Source organism: Haplochromis burtoni, unplaced genomic scaffold, assembly GCF_018398535.1.
Source record: "Haplochromis burtoni strain Fernald_Lab_line unplaced genomic scaffold, NCSU_Asbu1 Contig_41, whole genome shotgun sequence".
Taxonomy (NCBI): Eukaryota; Metazoa; Chordata; class Actinopteri; order Cichliformes; family Cichlidae; genus Haplochromis; species Haplochromis burtoni.
The window spans coordinates 2,783,930-2,805,956 of NW_024582402.1; the positions used below are offsets into that span (position 1 = coordinate 2,783,930).

At 41.8% G+C, this 22,027-nt stretch overlaps 1 protein-coding gene across 1 annotated transcript in view; it reads right to left on the bottom strand.

Moving 5' to 3' along the window:
• The window catches only part of ece2a (endothelin converting enzyme 2a), a 118,602-nt gene that overhangs the window by 59,089 nt on the left and 37,486 nt on the right, over positions 1–22,027 (bottom strand). The window contains exon 3 of the mRNA XM_005920428.3: positions 175–458. Within this exon, the coding sequence (XP_005920490.1) occupies positions 175–458 (284 nt within the window). The remainder of the gene's footprint in view (positions 1–174; positions 459–22,027) is intronic.

The following is a 22,027-nucleotide window of genomic DNA, read 5'->3' on the forward strand; positions in this document are numbered from 1 at the left end:
GTAGTGAGTTCTCAGTAGGGAAACCAGGTGGGGAAAACAAATGTGCTTTCACAAAAACTCTAAGGTTCCCACAAACAGAAAGCAGAAACATTTTTGGTGAGTAATCCGACGTAACAAGAGAACCTCAACCCACAAAATATCGAACCTCTGGAAGGAAAAGTTTTTCAAAAATACCTCTGTGAGTGCTTGGTGAATGGAACAAGCAGTTTGAGATGAAACCTCCCAAGGCGTTTTCTCATTCACCATGATGGCATCCAGGGTGGCCTTCTCTAGTATGACATCAAAGGAGGAATCCGGGAAGGAGAGCTGACGCACGTCCATCTGATGCCATGTCATACCTGAGCAGTGGCTGTACCTGGCGCTCATTGTCCTGATGCACACAGATGAATAATCTATGTTGGCAATAGTATGATAGCCAGCGCTGTACATGTCACCACTCATACTGCTGTTTCCGCAACCTGTGGAAGAGCAATAAAACAAAGTGAGCCAGTGCCAGGTGAAAAGTGCAAGACACATACAAGAGATGAAAGGTCAGGAGGGGAGATGGCACGGGGGAGAAGGGAACATAAAAGGATAAGTCCGAATCCGATGTTTCAAATGACCCATATATTTTTCAAGTTGCAGTTATACAATCACATGATCACTATAGCATAATGTAATTGCATAAAGCCTTCCAAGGCACCGCACAAGAGACACACACAAAGTCTCTGTTTCATCAAACTTATTTAGTATGAAACCTCACACTTCAGGGCGGTCATGTAAATGTGCGTTCAGAGGGTGCAGCTCATGCTGAAGTGATGTCAGACTCATGAGATCATCGCCAGCTACAAGGTTTCAACTTTGTCACCAAGCACCACGTGCACGAAACCCGAGCATCCAAATAAAGAGGACAAAAGAAATGTAAGGGTAACAAGATGAAAATAATCTGCTGAATGCAGATTCTCACCTTTTTGAATCATATGACTCAAATCATGCAGTCGGAGGAGGAGCAGTGGGTGGAGATGATAGGAAAGGAGGGAAAGAAAAGAGTAGGAGGAGGACTTGTGGGGGACATACACCATGTTGATGCACATGTTCTGTTTGCTGTAAAGCTGAAGATGTGTGTTGTGTCAAGCATGATCACATTTTCTTGCACTTTTTAAAGCACGCATGGGCATGCATCTGTATTTAAGAGTTATCCGTCCGGGGAGGGAGGAAAGTGTGATAAAGTGCGGGGCTGTGATATCCAGCAGCATGTTGGCATCGACACCTCGGTTGCAAACGTGTGGCTGGCGCTTGTTATCACCTTACTGCTTCTACTAATTACCAGCCTGAAAAAACCCCATGTGTGTCTGAGTGTGTGTGTAAGTGTCTGCAGCCTCACACTAAAAACACATTTGCCATTTATTTCGGTGTGTATGTGTGCAGTACATGTGCAGATGTTGTATATTTGTAGCTGGAATTCATTTTCACACACTGACAGCCACAAACAACATGAAGACAGAAGATATGAAACACAAGGCAATAAAGTCAGAATTGAAATAGCAAGAATATTATACTGAATTACATTAAATCCCAGGAATGAAAGAAAATTCCTGCACCAAATAAAGTGCTAAACTCATATAAATCAGCAGTACCCAAACTTTTTCATCTCATGTCCCCCTCAGCGCTGTAAGATGGACTAAAAAATATGATTCAGTTGTGATTAGTTAAAAGTTTTAACAGAAGACTTGTCCTGCTGCTTAGTAATAAGGTCCACGCTCTTTCAATTTAGGTTTTGAATATCAGGACATAAGTAGGCCCTAAAATTAGGCAAATAAAATTTCAGCAACAAAAAAAAATCACATGACATATTACATCATGGCATTATTTGTGTAACGCCGAAGCAATGGGTGAAAAAATAACTACATCATTACAGCTTCCACAGGAATTAAGTGGGTACTTGGTTAATTGTCCATCAGCCTGTGAAGCACCGGCTGCACTCAGGTAAGTGTTAACACAATGCCAAGGATGAAAGACGTCAGCAATAAACTTGGAGTAGCAACTGTTGCTGCCCATCAATATGGGAAGGGTTATAAAGTGAGAAACACTATTCGCAAGTGGGAAACATTCAAGACAGCTGCGAGTGTTCCCAGGAGAGGACGTCCCACCAAATTCGTCCCAAAGTCAGATCGTGAAATGTTCAGAGAAACTGAGAAAACAAAAGCTACATCTCACTCCATGCAGCTCTGAGTTAGCATGTTAACGTTTGTAACAACACAATTAGAAAAAGACTGAACAAATAAGGCTTGTTTGGAAGGGTCCCAGATAGAAAGCCTCTTCTGTCTAAAAAGAACAAGACAGGTTTACAAAGTTGGGTCTGAACAAAACCACAAGACTTCTGGAACAATGACCTTTGGACCAAAGTGGAGCACAAGCATATCAGCACAAATGCCTAAAACCAAGTGGTGGAGGGGTGACAATTTGCAGCCACTGCACCTTGAAATCATTGAGTTGTTGCCCATAAAGTCCTCTGTATACCAAAGTATTCTAGAGTCTAATGTGACGCTGTCTGTCTGACAGCTGGGACAGCTCGGTCAAAACTGGGTCATGCAACAGGAGCAAATCTACAACAGAATGGCAAAAAAAGAAAATAATCAGTGTTGTCAATATAATGGCCCAGTGAAAGTCCAGAAGCTTGTTCTTGCAAGGCTTGTTCTGTTTTAGTCAGTTTTCTCAGTACTAATAATAAATTCATTCTACCAGTTGAGCTATTCTTGCTGCCTGACTATTGCCTTAGTAGCCCTGAAGTACTTGCACCCCTGATTGGAAACTACTGCCAAAGACCTGACCTGTGATCAGTGTGCATTCACAGGGAAAGACGTGAGAGTGTGTGTTCCAGATATCAGAGAGCTGGAACCATGTAGTCCCCGATGGCTCTCCCCGAGAAGTTGGCTTCAGGACGAGGGAGGAAAATATGTCAACGCTGCTGGTCAGAGTCAAATAGTTGAACACTTTCTTTATGGATGACTGGAATAAGAGAGGAGGTGCCAGAGTTGAATTACGCAGCCTCAACAGGTTATTTTAGATAAGTTTAATCTCCCTTTGCCTCTGCCAAGAGCAACGGGCAACAACTTTGGAAAACAGACTACATGAAGAAAAGCAACCTGATAAAAAACATAGCCGGAGAAGGCACAAACAAAAGTGGCTTCAACATTTGGGAAACATTACGGCTAATTTCACAATAACTATGCAGTAAAAACAAAGCCTCGCTTCATGCCCGCATTTGGTGTTTTACTGAGTAGATCAAATCACTTCTGCTCACCCTCTCAAATCCTCAAGCAAGCCAGACATTGTTTCCAAAGGGGTCTCCCCAAAGGCAAAGCTGTGTGTGCATGTTTTCTTTTTCCATGCACTTGGCTCCAAAGATGGGGTGTCACATGACGGCTCATTCCTAGGGGTTGTCACGACATTTATAGTTACCAGGCTGTCATCAAAGACACTACTTTCTTTTTGGGTCCGTGACATCAGCCGGTACCCCCTGCAACCTCCGACCTTTACACAAACACACAGACTCTTCGATCTGCCTGCAGACACACAGCCAAAGAAGAGAAATCTGACTGGATTACTGCCACTTTATTATATTCCGTGTGTAGGGAGGCTGTAAATAAACCATTTAAAGTTACGGGCTTGAACTAAAGCTCAGGCTGTTGGTTCTCATATTAATAAATGCAAATATTAAAAGAACACATTGCAGAACTTTATTTCACAAAACATCTCAAATCCTTCTTACTGCAGAATCATTCATTTAAAAAAAAGTATGATGGCTCTCTTGATGTGGGTGGCAAGCCTGAAAATGTTAAGAAATAGTAGATTAGGATGTTGGTGGGGTTAGCGAGTGCATGTACTATGTGTGTTTATGTGACAAAGGTTTATTTAGGACATCGGGCCAGTTTAGGTCAGTCTGGAGCCTGAAGTCTGTTTTTCCTCTGGCTGGAAGCGAGGCAGCTAAAGCCTCCTGATAGCCAGAGAGTACATCCTAACTGGATTATTCAGAGTGGCGGGCTGGGAGACTAAAGTTAGAGGTGTCATTTCACCTCCTCCTGTGTGTGCATGTGTGTGATGGAAAATCTGAGTCCTCCCGCACTTAAAATGTTTCATGCCATTCCATCCAAAATACAAAAACAAACAGTGGCGTACAACAGTCATCTGTTTGCGACATATATAAACAGTTTGTTACTTCAAGTGCATCCACTGTTTGCTTTTCTGCATCCATTTATAAACTGTAATCCAACACAAACAAGTTTGTGTGTGTTGTTTTTTTGTTTTTTTTTAAATAAGAGAGGAAGTAAACGAGCTGCCATCGCTGAGAGAAATGTTGCCCAAACATGGAGGTGGTTCCTTCTATCGGACAACAATGGTATCAGGTCACCTGTTTGACTTCACAAAGCCTTTGATATTCAATAAACAACATAACACGTGACTTGGACAGCTGTGGAGATACAACACAGGAAAGGAAACCTCAGAGGTAATCCACTGGAATAACACTGAATTCCTCTGCTTGTACACAGTTGGCTTTCCAAAAATGAAAAAAGTGCCAGGAATAACATTTCTGAACCAGACTACAAGCATGATTAACACCTGGCAACAGTTCTGTTATTTTCCACAGGTTTCTACACAGGTGTGCACCTCATTTATCACAAACCTGCACATAATGCCGTTACAGCAGAACGTGCACTGGTAAATCTAAACCTTGTTGATTACAAAAAGTCTCAAAAGAATTTTTTCCCGATGCAAATGCTGCAACAACATGGATTCAGACTCAAATTTAGAGCCTGTTTTAAAACAAAAATATATGGCTCTTTTATAATATATATATGTAATGTATATGTAACTTGTTTACAGGCAGTTGGGTATTTGACCTTTGAGCTTTAAGATTACTGCCATCCACAAAAACAGCATCTCTCCAGAGTCCATCTATGGTAAGGAGGGGTGGTGGGTGGGGAACCCCTGCAAGCGAGCCAGCGGTGTGAAATATCAAAGCTGTTATCTCTGAGGTGAGCCGAGCACAGCAGTGGAAACTCCATGATGTCAGAGGCATGCATACTATTCATTCATATCCCAGATTGGTTTGGACACATTAAGGCGACCGTGGCCAGTGCTGATAGAAGGTGATGTTCGCATGCGCTCGAGCAACAACACCGAGCTCCGCCCCCCCCGCACGCCCAGGCTGTGGGCTAGCCTGAGGTAAGCTGAAACCACGGTGACACTTCACAAAGCTCAGCTGCAACTCAAAAGCAACATGTTATACGTTAGCCTAGTTTAATGAAAATCGAGAAATGGAAGCAGAGAAGAACTTTCCCTTAGGTAGTCAACTGTAAATTTAACAATTGTGCGCATAATTGGTGATTAACTTTCACTGAGCGGTCGCATTGGGTCACGAGAAGCCGGCACGTGTGTGTGGGTTTCTGTGTGCACTGAAACACTAATGAACTTGGACAGTCACATGGGACCTTGTTTTAACCAATTATCTCTTATTATCTTCCCTATAGCCCAAGTTAGCACCTACTCTTATCTCTTCACTGATGCATGACTGCTTAGGCCAATATGATGAAGCATTTTTACACAAACTCAAACACAAATATGTGGAGAGATTAATCTTTTATTTCTGTAGTTTTTATAGAGTTTTTAGGTAGCTGCAGAGTGACACAAGACCAAAGATTTTTTAGTGCCATTAAGACAGCTTCAACAGCTTTCTAAAATATAATGTCTACAAGTCCTTCAAAAAGTTAAAAGTATATATTCTAAGAGTAGTAGTATTAAAGATAAAAGTGTGAAGTGCATAAAGTTTTATAGAGGCTGGTCTGTCCTGTGTACTGTAGTGTGCTTGGTGCAAAGATCCAGTGTGGGGGCTCCCTTAAATCTACAGTTTCTGACAGAGGAGTGCAAAGAGAGGTGGTGCCCAGAAAGACTTGGGTTGTATTTCAGTTATCTTCTGTGCTAACCACAACCCTGGGAGTGACTGGTATTATTTGTGGGTAAGTAGTGAGATCTGTGGTCAAATCTCTGCATCCTCTCGAGTGAAAAACACCTCTTTCCTCAAATCTCCAATAGATCAGGGATTTCCCTGCCACCTGACAGATTTATACAGCACCTAAATGTTTTTGTGAAACTACCCTAAAGGCTCTCTATTAGGGTTGGGCAATTGGACGAATATATCGACTATCGTCGAAAGGCTAAGCCCATGGGCGATTGTTTTTGCAAGGGCGATTTATTTATTTATTTGCTCATGAGTAAGATTGCTAATAACGATGGTGCTAATAGAAACACTCAACAGAAAATAATAATAATAATAATAGCGCTGTTTTAACAGCACCCTCTTTCATCTGCGAGCAAAGGCACCCTCCTCAGAGTGCGCCCAAATGCTTGTTGATGGAGCTGCAGAAGCTGGTGATAGCCTAGCATACTCAGCCGGATGGTGGACACGTACGTGCTCATGCAAGTTAGTCGTGTTTGAGTACTTTGCTCGCACTATACGTCTACACAAGCGGCACACCACTTTGGTTACATCCTTTGGTTTACCTCTTTCATCTAGCGTTAATGCGCCGTCATCACGACTAGCGCGATTAACAATTAACCCATCTGAAGCGCAGACTGACTCAAAATCCCTGAAATGGCTCGGTCAATGCATTTCGGGCAGTTTGTACAAAGTTTGTTCATTCTGCGCTCCAGATGGATTGAGCGTGGTAAAAATTTTAATCGCATTAATTGTGATGACCGCGTTAACGCTGACAGCCGGGGTTCGTTCATGTTTGGACTTCTTCTGTGTTGTAAACGTGCAAATCAGTCTGTGCATGATTACATTGCTCCGCCCATCAAAAAGTCTGCGCATGCACGCACATATCGTCCATTGTTGATTATTGGCTGTACAAATCCCATATGGAAAAGAAATAGTAAAAACATATATGATTTACTCATGAAAGTGGCAACTTTCATGAGTAAATCATATATGTTTTTAGTAAGTATACAAAACATACAAGTTTCATTATATAATTTTTCAAGGGATCTTATATGTGTTTTCACTCTTGTATGCTTTTCATACAAGTTTCATACAAGACAGATAAAAACTTTATAAGATTTATATATATATCTTTTCCATATGGGATAATACTGAATTGAACTGAACTGAATGAATATATCTATTTTTACAGAAGAAATGAAACACATAAAAACACAGTTATGGTCTCTTTAGCCAATTTCTTCTTTCATAATATCTGTCCAGGACTACAGTTATTATACGCACCTTCCTTACCAATCTAGCTAGCTTATAACTTAGTACTCTACCTTCTTATTTATATACGATCACTTCAGGCTTCAAAACACCAAGATGGTACCAGTCCAAATGTCAAAATCAAGGCACAAAAATGTAGCCCACAAAATAGATGATGTCATGATGGATGTGGCTGTAAAGTCGTCCATCTACTAACCATGAAGGTTGGTGGCTTGATTCCATGGGCAAGATGCTGAAACACAAATTTCCCCAGCTCTGTCGATCAGTTTGAGTTTGAGTGTGTGTGATAGTTGGAAAGCGCTTAAAGGCATAGAATAAAGTGCTGTATGTGTGAATGGGTGAATGTGCCTTGCAGTTAAAATGTGCTTTGTGTGCTCAGTTAGAGCACAAAAGCGGCCTCACTGAGCACCGGTCCATTTATATTTTACTGACAGGTAAGAGGACAGATGCCAACAGCATCAGATTGTTAAAGCTTGTTCAGCTGCAATTCGAGACAGTATGAGACTGGAGAAGATTAACAGCGGAAACAGGTGAAATAAAGGTGGACAGAATTTCAGCCAACAATAGATGAGGACACTGGGGACATGTGGAGTAATAAAATTAAAGGATAGGCAGCGATAAAAGAGACGTCTGAAAAACAGGTCACAATAAAAAGGAAAACATGAAAGAGCAACAGAACAGAAACGTGGCAGGAAAAAGGGAAGAAGAGGGGGTTGAGAAAATGGATAAAGCAAGATGTTAAAGAAAGTGTGAGATGAAGGCGGGAGGATGAGCAAAGGAGAGAAGACAACAACTGGGTGAACTAACCAGGCTCGTCTCAGTATGTCAAACTAAGTACAAACCCAGTGTTCTTACGATCACACAGCCAAATAAGTCATCAGGTGGAAATCTGAAAACAGTTGTGTGGTTCAGTGTGTGTGTGTTGCATTTGGCATCTCTGACACCATCTCTGCAGCAACCCCAGATTTAGATATTCTTCACTGAAATTACTTTTTTTCCAAGCATTTTCAGATGCTTCAGAAAAGTTGCATCAGCAGCCAGATAAAATTCTCTCAAAAGCTCGGCTCTTCCGGCAAGTTCTCCTCACGAGTGTCTTCTTCGCTCCACTCACAAAAGCAACTTCAGTTATGTAACCGGGCATACAAGATAATTAGCGACTGAATAATTAAGTGTGTGCCCGTGATAGTGTGACTGTTTGATGGAGTGTGAGCGCGCGTGTGTGCATGGCTGCATGTGTCTATGTGCCTGTGTGTATGAGTGATGGAGGACTTTTGGAAGGACTCCACTGTATGAATCTGCCTCTCTGTTGTGGCATGTCGCCTAAAGCTTCTATCTGATCCAAAACCACCAACAGGCACCAGAAAGGGGAGCTTAGTAAATGGCAACAAGAGGAGGGAGAGCCATCTTTTCTCGCTTCATTTCGCCAGAACTAACATTTATCGATAGCCGCCCACCTCCATCTTTATATTACTATTTATGCCTTATTGCCAGAATTCATACAATACCAAGAGTCAAGCATTTTCAACAAGCACTTTTAAATTATTTTTTTTTAAACTGGAAGTGCGAGTGCTTTACACTCCAAACCCTGCGCAAGAAAAACACTCATTGGTGGAAGCTGCAGCTCTACTGGCTACATTTAAAAATCCTCTCCGTGCTTAACGGGGTCACATAAGAGCCAAAAAACCAACTGTGCTGGTGAAAGTTTGGAGATCAAGAACAATGGAGAGAGCACTAACAGTAAAGGGTGGGCAGCTGTCAGACAAAGTGGGCGAGAAGATGGCACTAGGGGAGACTAAAAGTGGGAGTAAAAGAGTGAGACAGAGAGACGATGTGAGCCCAAATCATGCAATGTGATCTCCCCTCGCTGTGTAACTCAAGAGCCAGCGGGGGGGGGGCAACACACAGGATGAGTGTCAGGTGTATCACTGCAGATCAGCTGACAACAATCAAAACAACTACAACAGCCGATCCTTCCTCAACATAATAAACGATGGCACAATTAAGCGAGTAGATCAATAACTACGATGACAATTTACTATTCATGCGGCGGGTCTATTGTGTCCACTTCTCTCTGACTACCAGTTTTCATCCCACTGAAGTGGCTGCAAAATAAAATAATGAAAAAAGAAACTTTCATAAGATCCATCAACAGCCCACATACTGCAGCATATCACAGCACGCTCTTCATCACATCATGGCATCCTCTGTCACAAACACATCTGCGTGACAAATTCAGATCTCTGGATGTCCTCTGAAGGGAAAGGACGTGTCTCATCACATCTCCGATAGATCCGGGTCTTTCCTACCATGGATGGCATCGATGCAGCACCCAATATTTTTTGCGGACCTATGCTGTAGGTTTTCTATTGCTCTGGGGAGAAAAGACACTGCAGTGATTTTGATATGAGTGGTAGAAAAGCCACATTTCCTGTCTGTTTAAGTCTTTCAGGGTTATTGCCACCTTAAGCACTGAGTTGGCCTGGTTCAAGAGAACTGTTTTGCTGCCATGGGGAATCATAGCATCTCCCAATGTCTTTGCAACAGAATTGAAGCAGGTATAAAACAAAACAGAAACAAATTATGAAATAAAACACTCAAAACAACAGCACTGAAAAGTCTGTCGGAGGAAATATGAGAGGAACAAGAAGGAGAGAGAAATAAGATTTCCGCAGTAACTCAATCAGCTGGATAGTAGCTACAAACAAAGACATTCGAGCCAACAGAACTGTAATAAGGAGCTGCTGTAGCTGTCATGTCAATATGGACAGAAATCTCTGAGGATAAATAATTCAGGGCGTTCTGGAGGCAAACCAGGGTCCAATCAGGTACTAGCAATGATAAAGACTGATGTGAGTTTGCATTGCTGTTCTCTGGGTAATCCAGCTTCATCCTACTGTCCAAAGATAATGCACTTGGTGGGATTAGGTTAATTGTGAATATAAAATACTACTAGCCCTGTGACAGGCTGGTAACCTGTCCAGGGTGTACCCCCGCCTCTTGCCTTATGCCAGCTGGGATAGGCTCCAGCCCCCTTGTGACCGTGAATTGGATGAACAGAGGAGAATGGATGGATGAATTGAATTAATTAACAAATATAATTTCATTACCATTTTTGTATTTTTTGTATAGATTTTTTCTAAATCATACAACCAAATACTAGACTTTTTTTTTTTTTTTTAAAAACACAGGTGACTATCTGGTTTGTTTTTACTAAGTATTCAAGCAAGACGGTTTTATGTGCACCTAAATTGCAGTTGCACATATATCAATATTTATTTTTCCATCAGGCTACACTAGAGCCTCAGCCTGTGTGTGTCCCCAGCTGTGCTGCTTGAGTGGCAGTGTTTTAATCTGTCAGTCAGTGGCGTTGCAGCAGACTGGAAGGTCGTGATTCAGCAAGAAATTGAGGGTGTGCATGTGTGTGTGGGATCAAGTTTGCAGGACTCAATTTTTCATCCTCTTTAATCTGAGATTAGTCCAGCTCACCTGTACTGTGACCTACAGCACACACTTATAAAATAGGGAAGTACAGCACAGAGAACACAGACACAAGATAAACGTTTCAATGACATTTTGGAAAAAAAAATCTTATTTAAATGAGGCCAAAACCAGTGAAGTTGGTAAATAGTCTGGCACATGCTGTGAACAGGAAACACAAAGATAACAAATACACACACAGACATGCGCGCAGACATTATGTGTGAGGGGAAAGAAAAGGTAACAGCAGTGTAGGCTTTTTCAATTAGCCACCTACCAAGGCCGCGTCTGTGAGAAAATGAAACGGCAAAAAAGCACAGGTATTCACAGGTTTAAACACACAGGCATGTATGCACACACGCACACCACTGCAAAAACCATTGTCACACAAAACTGCACTTACACATACTCATACTGGCCGAAACTTGACTTGACTGGTTAATTATCTGCCTGGTTGGCAGGCAAGTTTGTCAGTTCAAGGTGCCTGCATCTATATGTAAATGGCTCTCTTGCTTGACCTTGGTGTGATTATGCAGTATGGATCAGGTTTCAGTCCACCGTGGGAGCTTTATGGCTGACCAAGCATTTTGATTGCTGCAGGAGGAAATAGCATGTCTCCCTGCAGTGTCACAGTGTCACAGCCTGATCTGAATATGAGATTCAAGTCAAAGGCCCTTCTAGAAATCTCTTAAAGTCTCTAAATCATTCGGCTCTAAGTTGATGATTGCACTGACATATGGTTGACATATCTGCAGAGTTGGGCTTCCAGGGAGCCTCCTAAGCAGCTGAGCTCAAGATGAGGCTCCAGAAAAGTAACGTAGCTAGAAACGTAACTCTTCCAGCTTATGATCCATCACAGGGTGCAATTCACAGGTTATAGTACGTGCAAAGACAAGTGTGACCCGGACCGTCTGCACAATACTGGTGAAGACTTATTAGGTGACCACTGTGTGCAAGTTTAATGAAATTCTGAATAATTCTGAATAATACTTTCAACTCAGTTTTATTTATACACCAAATAACTACAACAGTTATATTACAGCACTTTATACTGTAAGGTGAAGACCCTACAGTGTAAGAGAAATTCCCATTGATCAGATGATCCCATATGAGGAAGCACTAGGTGTCGATGGGAAAGAAAAACCTCTTAAAAGAATGAAACCTTCAGCAGAACCGGGATCAGGGCGGGGCAGCTACGTGCCTAGACTGGGTGGATTATTAATGCAAAGCTGAAAACAAACCCAAAGAAAACATCACTGATTACTGAAATTAGAGCCGTAATGTGTTACGACAGTGTGTTACACCCAACTGGTCCTAAGTGTGTCAGGAACACTGGATGTCTACTTAAAAAGGCAAATTTAAACCAGTATTCTTAGCCTTGGTATTACATTGGTTACGCCGTAAAGAAAAAACATGATACGGCATTAAAAACACTTTTTGGTTTGTAAAGAATGTCTTTGTTTAGCATCAGTTCCATCCTTTCAGATCTCTAGGCTGCATTTAGCATTACCCAGAATGGTTACTGCAGTGTGTTCTGGTATGATAGTGTGGTTCGCAGACACCAATGAGCAGCTGACAGCAATGAAGTTGCTAATGAAGAATGAGTCAGCCTCTGAGACAGGTTGGTGGATGAAGATGGTAATTAATACTGGATGCTTCGTCCCCTCCTCTGGTCTGCTGCTACATGCAATATGCCAATGCGTCATTGCTACTCTCCATCACTCTCTGACAGACACACGCGCACACACACACCGATTCATCAAATCTTCCAGCTGCTTGGCTGATACTTCATGAGGAAACTGTTTATTTATCATTTTGCGATTCAGATCTGTCCATATTTATTTAACTCAAGCTCTGAATATTAGAAGATGGGTGAAACAAGACAGTGCTACAAGTGGCTACGATAAACATGAATTGGACTGTACAACATGATACACACACAAACGCGTACAAAAACAACACAACACACAGGATAATCTGTTCTCACTGAATCATGACCACTTCCTGTTTGGCAGATACTGAGTGTTCTTCGTCCATGAGAAAAGTAAGAACTTGAAGTGGAGGAGGTGAGAACGAGGACACGATGAGAAGTCCGACTTTGTTTGAAACAATATCAATTTCACTGGTGTCTCCCGACTGGAGAGCGCATTACGATACATAGCGCACAGGACAAATGACAGAAAATCTCCCTGAAGAAATATCTGTGACCTTTTACTAAAACTGCTCATGACAGGCCAACGTTGTGATGTCACTAACTTAGCCTTGAGGAAGTACTTATATGGGCATGGGGAACAGGAACTCCAAGAGGAGCTGTGAGTGTCACAGATAGCTGGACGGCTGCTGAACAGCTCTTTCCAGGCTGCAGTGGATCGAGAGATAGTTATGAATGACATTCATTTTAGTGGAAATGAGAGAGTGAGGGATATGAATGGCTGGGGGTATGAATGAGGATAAGAGCGGAGGAATTTAGTGGGTGGGGTAGAGATTGAAAGGGAAGAGATGTAGAAGAGGAGCAGGCTTAGATAGAAAAGTGTGAAAAGGCGTAATTGACAAGTGCAAGGATAAAAAGAGGAGAGAGCAGGGGATGGAAGCGAGAGGGTGGTATGACGTATTCTGGAGTCTTTCTCCAACTCTCTCTTCTCCCCCCTGGTTTTCTCTATTAGGCATCTCTGCTGCAGCGTTGACTCCAACTGCATACTTGATGAGAAAGCCAGCACAGGTCCCAAGTCTCAACACACACATGCTCTGTTTGACAAGGCAGTGCCAGACTAAGCGCTGAATCTGGCACCAGTCTTGAACTGCTACCAATGACACACACACACTCTGTCTGCCACACACAAACACACAGCAGAGAGTAGGTTACAAGAGAGTTTCAATGTTTTCAACACTGATGCTGTGCTGACGGATGGGCTGACGCCAAAACTACAAAAAATAACTGATATGAAATCATGAAGTACAAGAAATACAGTTAAAAAAATGTTAAACAGCACATAAATAAATATATCCATCCATCTTCCACTTATCCAATTCATTGTGGGGGCTTAATCCTATCCTGGCTGTCATAGAGTAAAAAGTGTGGTACATGCTGGACAGGTTGCCAACCTGTTGCAGGGCTAACACTGAGAAACAGAGGCCTACGCCTACAGCCAATCAGGAATCACCAATGAAACTAAGACACCAGTAACGCAGGCCTAAAGAGTTGTTGGCAGCCATGTGGAAAACACCAGTCATCTCCAACTGGTTGTGAGTGGTTGCTGGCAGTCTGTAGCGTGAAATTGGTCACAAAGACGATTGCGATTGTGCTTTGGTAGCTAGCAGACTGTCACGGTAATCTATAGTTTGTATGAGTTATTTGTCTAGCAGGCGTCCAAAGGGAAAAGAATTTAAAAAGTTATCAGCATTAACATTAAGATACCTAATTTCATTTTATGCTGCAAGTGGTCAGTGTGCTTAGTATATATACTATCTGCTTACAGATAGTGTTTGTGTCAGCGATCTTCTTAGACAGCTCCTGTTGTTGTTATGAGAGAGAACAAATGACAGTTGTAGAAGCTAGCGACTGGCTCACTAATCAAGCTAGGGTAACACAATACAAAACCAATGCATGCAGTATCTCTCTGTTCATCTTCTTATATTTGCCTATCAGGGATAAACTGAGCTGGACGAGATGCAGAGAGATGCACAGCAATTCACGCTCACAGCTACACCTATGGTGAATTTTATGGTGACCCATTAACCTCACAAGCATGTTTGTCACTGGGGGAGGAGGCTGGAGTGGCAGGAAGCCATGCAACAAACAAACACCAGGTGAAATTGTGTCCCATTTCCTCTCCCTAGGGTCAATGTATACTGCCTGGACTGATTTATTACAATCATGTATTGTTGTGATGGAGATGTTTAGGATGTAGTAATAATATAGCAGCAACATTATTATGGACATGCACACAAGTATACACACTGAATACACCTTGGTATCACTGTCTGTCTGTTGCTTTGCATTTAAAAAGCCCTGAGTGTAATGAATTAAAACAAAAGTTAGATTAGAGTCTGTACATTGCTGGTACTGCACTGCTTTCGGCAGCAAATTACAAATTGTGAGTTTAGTATAAGACAGGAGGAGCAGGAGTCATGTTATGTGAGCGTGATGCAGTGAAACTCGAGCTGACTGCCTCGAAGGCTTTGCCTCGTTTTGAGTTTGTTTGCCACTGTTTGCTCATCATTACATAAATATTTTCACTTCATAATAAATTAGAATGTCTTGCTAATATTAAAAAACAGAGGAGGATTTTTTTCATAAAACAGATGAAATTAAAGGTATTCTGAGAGAGAGAGAGAGAGAGAGAGAGAGAGAGAGAGAGGAGCGTGTGTCTTAGAGATTAAAAAGATTAAAAAGCTTTACTTTATAATAACCTGTCCTCCTAAAAGCAGAGCATCTAAGCAGCCCCTCCCATCCTCAATAAGCAGTAATACTAATATTACACAAGATGCACACAAAATACACAAAATGCCCATGAGAAAACCCATAAAAAAAGAAACAATAATGCTGAATGCAGATTAAAATCGGTATTTGTGGATGAACAGCGGATCAGCCTGGACATAACTTTTTTTTGTCAGGGAGTCAGTGACAATCACATTCAAAGCTTCGTAGGAGTCTGAGCCAGCATGTTGGTATCAGATGGTGATGTCATGCTACTGGAGGTTAAACACTGGAGTCCTCTTACTGAGCAGTCCTTATTTCTAGCCCAGGAGGATGATCTACGGTGAAGCTATCGCCTCTCAGGGGGATATGGGAATATGGATGATGTGATATCCTCGTGTTGGTGTTGTTCCCAGACCATCATGAAAATGTTGTTCCAGGTTCAACATTGCAAGTGACCAATCACATTGTTGTGACGTTATTCTTTTGCACGCCAAGCCATTCGTGCATTTATGAAATTCCAATGTTGCAAGGACAATATCAATTCTGCTTACTGTTTATTAAAGGGTTACGGTTAGGGTTAGGGTCAGGGTCCGTTGATCGGCGGACAGAGGCGGTTTCACGCAGCTTTAGTACAGTTTTTTGTTTTACGCCGGTTTTTCCCGAAGTCGCAAAAGTATGACGTCACAACATTCTGATTGGTCACTTGCAATGTTGATCCTGGAACAACATTTAGTATGATGATCTGGGAACAACACCAACACGAGGATATCAGATCAACCTGGGAATATGGGATATGGGTAGCTGGGAAATGTAAGCACCTCTGAGTGAGTTAATGAAAAGTTCAGCAAAACTGTGAATGAGTGTGACCTAAAAGAGGTAAAGTAAAGACAACCTCAAACATTATGGATTTATTGATGTCGTCACCAATACAACTCTAAATTCATTTGTGATGTTAATTTGAATACACAACAATGACCGTGGGGACAAAGGTGGCAAAAATCATAGATCATTTCATTTTTTCAAGCAACCTAAAAAAAGTATCTTATCTTACTGTGAGGTTTAAAAAAACAAGTAAGAAACCCAGACTTCTTATTCTTTACACAACACACCCTGCTCACGATAAGTTTTCCCACAGAGAGTGCAGCCCGTGCAGCCCTCAGCCTCAGTGGGGCAACCGCATAACCAAATTATGGAGAGTCTGAAATTAATTTTCTCTTTGGGTGATTTTCAGCTCTTAACCAAATTAAGCTACTAATTAAGTGAAAAATGCAAGAAGGACAGGGTAGCTTAGCTTACTTACATTTTAATGTGAACACACAAACACAGTAGCATAAATCTTAATTGAGCGTATTTGGTCCAAACCAGTCAGCAATAAGTAATGTGTCGGTACGCTGTCTTTCAACTGGAGCAGGATTTGTTAGGTTATCTCAACACAAAAGAAAAGATAAATAAATGAAATAGTAAAAAAAACACAAGGACAACAAAATAAAAATACAATCATTATTGAGCAGAACACAAAGAAACAAATATTCCTAATGTTTCTGGAAGTGTCTTGTGTCACATTTTCAGATTCTGACACATACATGTTTTCAGTACAGAGTGAAAGCTCGGTAGCATTACTAGCTGCAAACATTCAGCTTCCTATGGTCCATCTTTGAAGCTTGAACAAGATCCTGAATGCATATAAGCCACAGCTCTGTGTCACTATAATTACCACATAAAGTGTGAACAGAATTATTTTAACATCATTTGTATACTTGTGAAATTTGTAGCTAGCATACTTGCTTTTGCATAGATTTTGCATGGCACTACATTTATGAATCATCACAGAGACCATTCCTGATAAAGAGACTTGGTCTCCTAAACATAATGAAGGAAAATTTGGCTTCCATTCCTCCCTTGTGGAAGTGATCACCGTCACATAGCAAGATAAATTTAGTATCATACTGCAAACCATGACTTAACCATAACTGGGCAGTTGCTGCAAGTGGAAATCAATGAGGCTTCTTCATGCACACTTTGCTAAACAGTTGGTAAAATTGGTCGCAGAGTGTTTGAGTGGAAGACACCAGGTTGTCCGTTAATACTCACTAAGCCAGGCGATTGTGAACATTGAATAAAGTGCAACACAAACTGGAGAAGGAGAAGCTTTTCCATTAAATTAAAAGTTAAGCCTCAAGCTTGTAGCCAGTACATCACAAAGGTCAAACTTTTAGTCTGAAGCCAAGTTTGTATCGTGCTTTTCACATTTTCATAACAGAAACTATTTGGCCAGTGTTTGGAGACAAGTCAGGCTCTTCCATGCTAGTTTGCGAGGCATCTCCCAACCGGTCACTTTTTTCCCCACATGACCAACGGCTGACCGGTCTCTAGCCTGTGTGACTGAGGCCTTATTAACTCCACATTGTCACCAATGTAGGGTTTTTATGCATCGAAAATTAACATCAAGTTAACATCAAGTGGTTAGTTGTCATCTGTCTACAAACCCTCAATAAGGAGACATAACAACTAAATTGTCAGCATGCATCAGATAATAATAAGTCTTTCCCCATCATACATCCAGTAGTCTTGTTTGATGTTTTAGAGAGATCATCCATATAAAAACTGAAAGCAGGTTACAATATTTCATCTTGTTGGACAACTGTCCTTGCTCCTTGCTAAATAGTGTAAAGCTATACTCCTACTTCATTTGATTTGAATAGCTTTATGCAAGATGGGGCAGATCTGTAAGCCAACAAGCCTTGTTGGAGTCCTTCTTTTCTCTTATTAAAATATCAGTAATAGACAGCTGACATGTTTGTGTGGTAGTGCCCAATATAGCCAGGTCGCTCTGTCTAAAGCAGCCTCTTGATAAAGGTGTTCTGCTTATTGACGTCTGTTGGTTGGATAGAAGCAAAAAATAGCAGGCATGCATGCTAAACAAGCTAACTATCACTACCTGATGGAAAAGTGGAAGCCAGCACAGCCTAACACTAATTCTAAAGCTTAGAGTTTAAGATTTGGAGAATTCATATTTGGGAAAGTGGCTCCTAAATAATTTCACAATATGTGACAGCAGTGGAGATGGTGTTCCATGCCTAAAGGCTGGTGCAGGAAACTGCTGGGTGCAATTAACCATCCCTTTACTCATGACTAAACTGGAGTGTTTCTTGCTGTCATACAGTTGAAACACTAAATCATCTGGGAACTTTTCTAAATTCTCTTCCCCCTTCAACCTCATTTTCCTCATTCATATCAAATCACTGCTGGGAAATGCTCTGGGAACGAGATTAAAACCTGAAAAAATGGCCCGAGTGGAAAGAGTTGGTGGTTAGAGACTGAGAGGGGTGAGTACTCAGAAAGATGGCGCAATATAATGCTTGGCAAGGGTAAAAGTCTGCTGCCAAAATGTAGTTACATCATTGCAGGTCAGCGAGGCAAAGAGTAATCACGATAGAGATGAGATGAAGAGGGGATGAGAGACAGAGAGAGAGAGGGAGGAGGAAAGGGGGAGGAGAGGACAGGCAGACCAGATGTCAGCTCCTGAAGATGAAAATGAGCTGGACCGGCAGCAAAGGCTGATTTACAAATACATGCCATGTAAAGCAGGGGTGTGGGGGTGGGGCAGGGTTAATTTGAAAAGCGAAATGAGAAATCTAAACAAAAGCGAATAAAGTCCGTACACCCACAAAGCCCACGGTCAAACAAAAACCGAACACCAGCTGATCACTGGCCAGAAAAATTAAGACCCAGACTGTGTCGCATCAATTGCTCAGACAAATGAGCACATCAGGCTCAGCAGTAGAGAAGCACAGTATCTTCCTCCCCTCCTCCATCCCCTCCACTTTTATACTTCCACCAGTCCTCTCTCCACCTCTATCTAATATGTATTATGTAACCTGGGCTACAGACTCTTGAGGAGAGGAGGGTGCAGGGGATAAAAAGGAAAAAGACGGTGTGCCAAAGGTAAAGGCAGAGAGACAGATACATGCAGACAGGCATAGACACAGACCAGAACACACAGCATGCACAGGAGAAAGAAAGAAACAGAGGTGTCACGCTCAAGAGCAGTTGCCATGAGTCGTGATGAGATGTTTAAAAGAAATAAAGGAGCTAAGAAGGACAGACTGAAAAGGAGAAAGACAGAGGTAGAGACAAGAGTCAAAAAGCTGTTGAAAGAGTAAGGAATAAGGGAGATTGTGAGACAGAAGACATTTTACTAATAGCTTCAGTGAAAATAAGGAAAAGATTTAAAGCAAATGACTCCAGACAAGTAGACGGGAGGGAAAAGAGATGCTGCAGTGGATGTGACAATGTTTTAAAAATGTAAATGTGTGTGGTACAAAACTCTCAGATTCTCCCGTCAGGAAATAGTCAAGGGCTGAGCACTAATCAGCTTCACAGGCAGCAACTGTGACAGGAAACACATTTATCCTCCAAGTGTAAAGCATCACAGGCAAATGGGACGTGGGCTCTTTAAGCTAAGAGCTCTGTCCTGTTCCTGGGACTGAGGAAAGCTCGGAGTCAGATCTGGACAAACCACCATGAGAGACACACTGAGACAGCCTATGGCATAACACAGCACCGTTGGCCTGGTTGAGGTGGCACAGTTTGAATATGTGTAGTCTGCGCGTGTGTGTGTGTGTGTTGGATTTAATCTGCATGGGAACATGCGGTCTGGAAAGACTCCCAACAAGGGGATTTATGAAAATCTGCAGTTCAACTCTCCTTTCTCCCAATCTTTCTTCCTTCATCCCTTTCCTTCCTTCCATCCTGCATTTTTAACCTTTTTTCATGAACCCAATAACTGATGCAAAGCTCCTCTCTCTTACTAGTGGCCATGCAATCTTAGCATAGCATTTTAGTTAGCCAAAACAGGCCTGCTAACCTTTGCATTTCTTCATATGTTGGAGAAGTGTATATGTAGTTGCATTAAAAGCAGATGTACAAATGTTCAAAGGATGCGTTAAACAGAGTGTTTATTTGCAGGCAATTAGACCTCTAATGATAATGATATAACACGCCCAGCTAACTACTAACTAAACATATAAGTGACACTATGTTATTAGTATAACCTTTACACAGACTGCATATAAAAATGGACCTAGCCTCCATATGTGAAAAGTAAAGTCAGTGTGGAAGTGCATTAAACCATTCCTCCAAGTCTAAGAGTGTCTACAGTTTACATACACTCACCATGAACCTGAATATGATGGTAATTTTAGGCTTTTAATGCTTTCTGTGAATGATTGAACAACATACATGTTTACTGACTTTAGAAAAAAAGAATTGGGTCACACAGGGTCAGAAGTCTTCATACAGGTTAAAATGTATGCATGTATATGCATATACTCACAGAAATCTGCTGAAGGTTCTACAATGTCTTTTAACTTGACACCTCCGGGTTCTATTAAATCCTCATTAGTGAGCACACTTGACTGCAAGTGTTAGTTTCTCTTTGCCAGTATGAAATGATTGTTTGACAACACACACTGGATTGTCCAATGCTCAGAACAACAAGAAAGCCCAAGGGAAGATCAGCGAAGATCAAAGAAAATTACAGGCTTAAGGACTCTTGAAGCCATTTCTAAGCAATCACAGATTCCAAGATCATCACTTCAAACTGTTTTTCATAAGTACAAGTTATTCGAATGTGTCACCACTTTACTCAGGTCTGGAATAAGACCCAAACTGTATGCCTCAGATGAGATGAAGTTGGTTAGCATGTTCAGGAACAGCCCAGGAACCACTAAGAGCCTGGCCTGTCATGAAACTGCGGGAAAACCAGTGTCACTGTCCAATTTTACATTTACAGTCACCCACATGCCTTCAAATGATGAGTTGAGACAAAGTTTGAGCTATGACATGATACATGTTTGGAGGAGTAAAGATGAGATTTTGAAACCTAAGAGCACTGTACCACTGTCAAGCATGGTGGTAGCATCATGCTCTCAGTGGTACTGGTACATTGTACAAAGTGGATGAAATACTGAAAAAAGAGGACTAACTCCAAATTCATCAACTTCGCCTCAAATGAACAACAAAAGGTTAAAACACAATTGGGTGTTCCAACAGGATGATAGTTTGCTAGTTTCAGGTCTCGTTTAAGAGAATGAATATTGATTTAATATGTATGGTCATAACCAGGGGTCGGCAACCTGCGGCTCTTTAGTCCTTATACTGCGGCTCCGCGTGGTTTGGGAAAATAAATTACAAGTATTTAGCTGAAGTGTATTTTTTCTGTTTTAAGTTCTTTTTAAACTTGTAGTTCTAAATTGGAAGATTTTTGTGATATTGAAATATAAAAATAAAATTATATTTTATTATTTTTCGTCGCTCAAAATAAGCGTCACACTCGCGGAAGCCGGCGTACCCGCTGAAACGCTGTGCATTTACCGAGACTTTCAACTCCAGGTAGGCCAATTATGGATCTTCGGATCCACATTATGTCAGCAGCTCCACCGCGAACTATGTTAAAAACAAACACCGCTCACGCCTCACAGATGACAGCTTACAGTCCTGCGTAAAGATGAAAGTGACTTCACTGTGCGCAGAGGTTCAGGAGCAGAAGTCCCATTGTAAACATATCACGGCAGACCTGATGATGTTTTCATAAGCATGCTTTTCGGCATCTCTTTATTGACTACTTTTCACACACGGTTGCTGTACGCATACAGCCGGCTTTTCAGCTCACAGCCCGACAACACAACAGCAAAGAGAGCACAGACTTTAAGCCCGTGAGGCGTGATTGCGGGTGCCGCTCAGGTGTGTACGCCTCCCATGCAGCGGCACTGCAGACCACGCCCCGCCGCATACATTTACCATGTAAAATAAATATCCATCCATCCATCCATTCGCTTCCGCTTATCCTTTTCAGGGTCGCGGGGGGCGCTGGAGCCTAT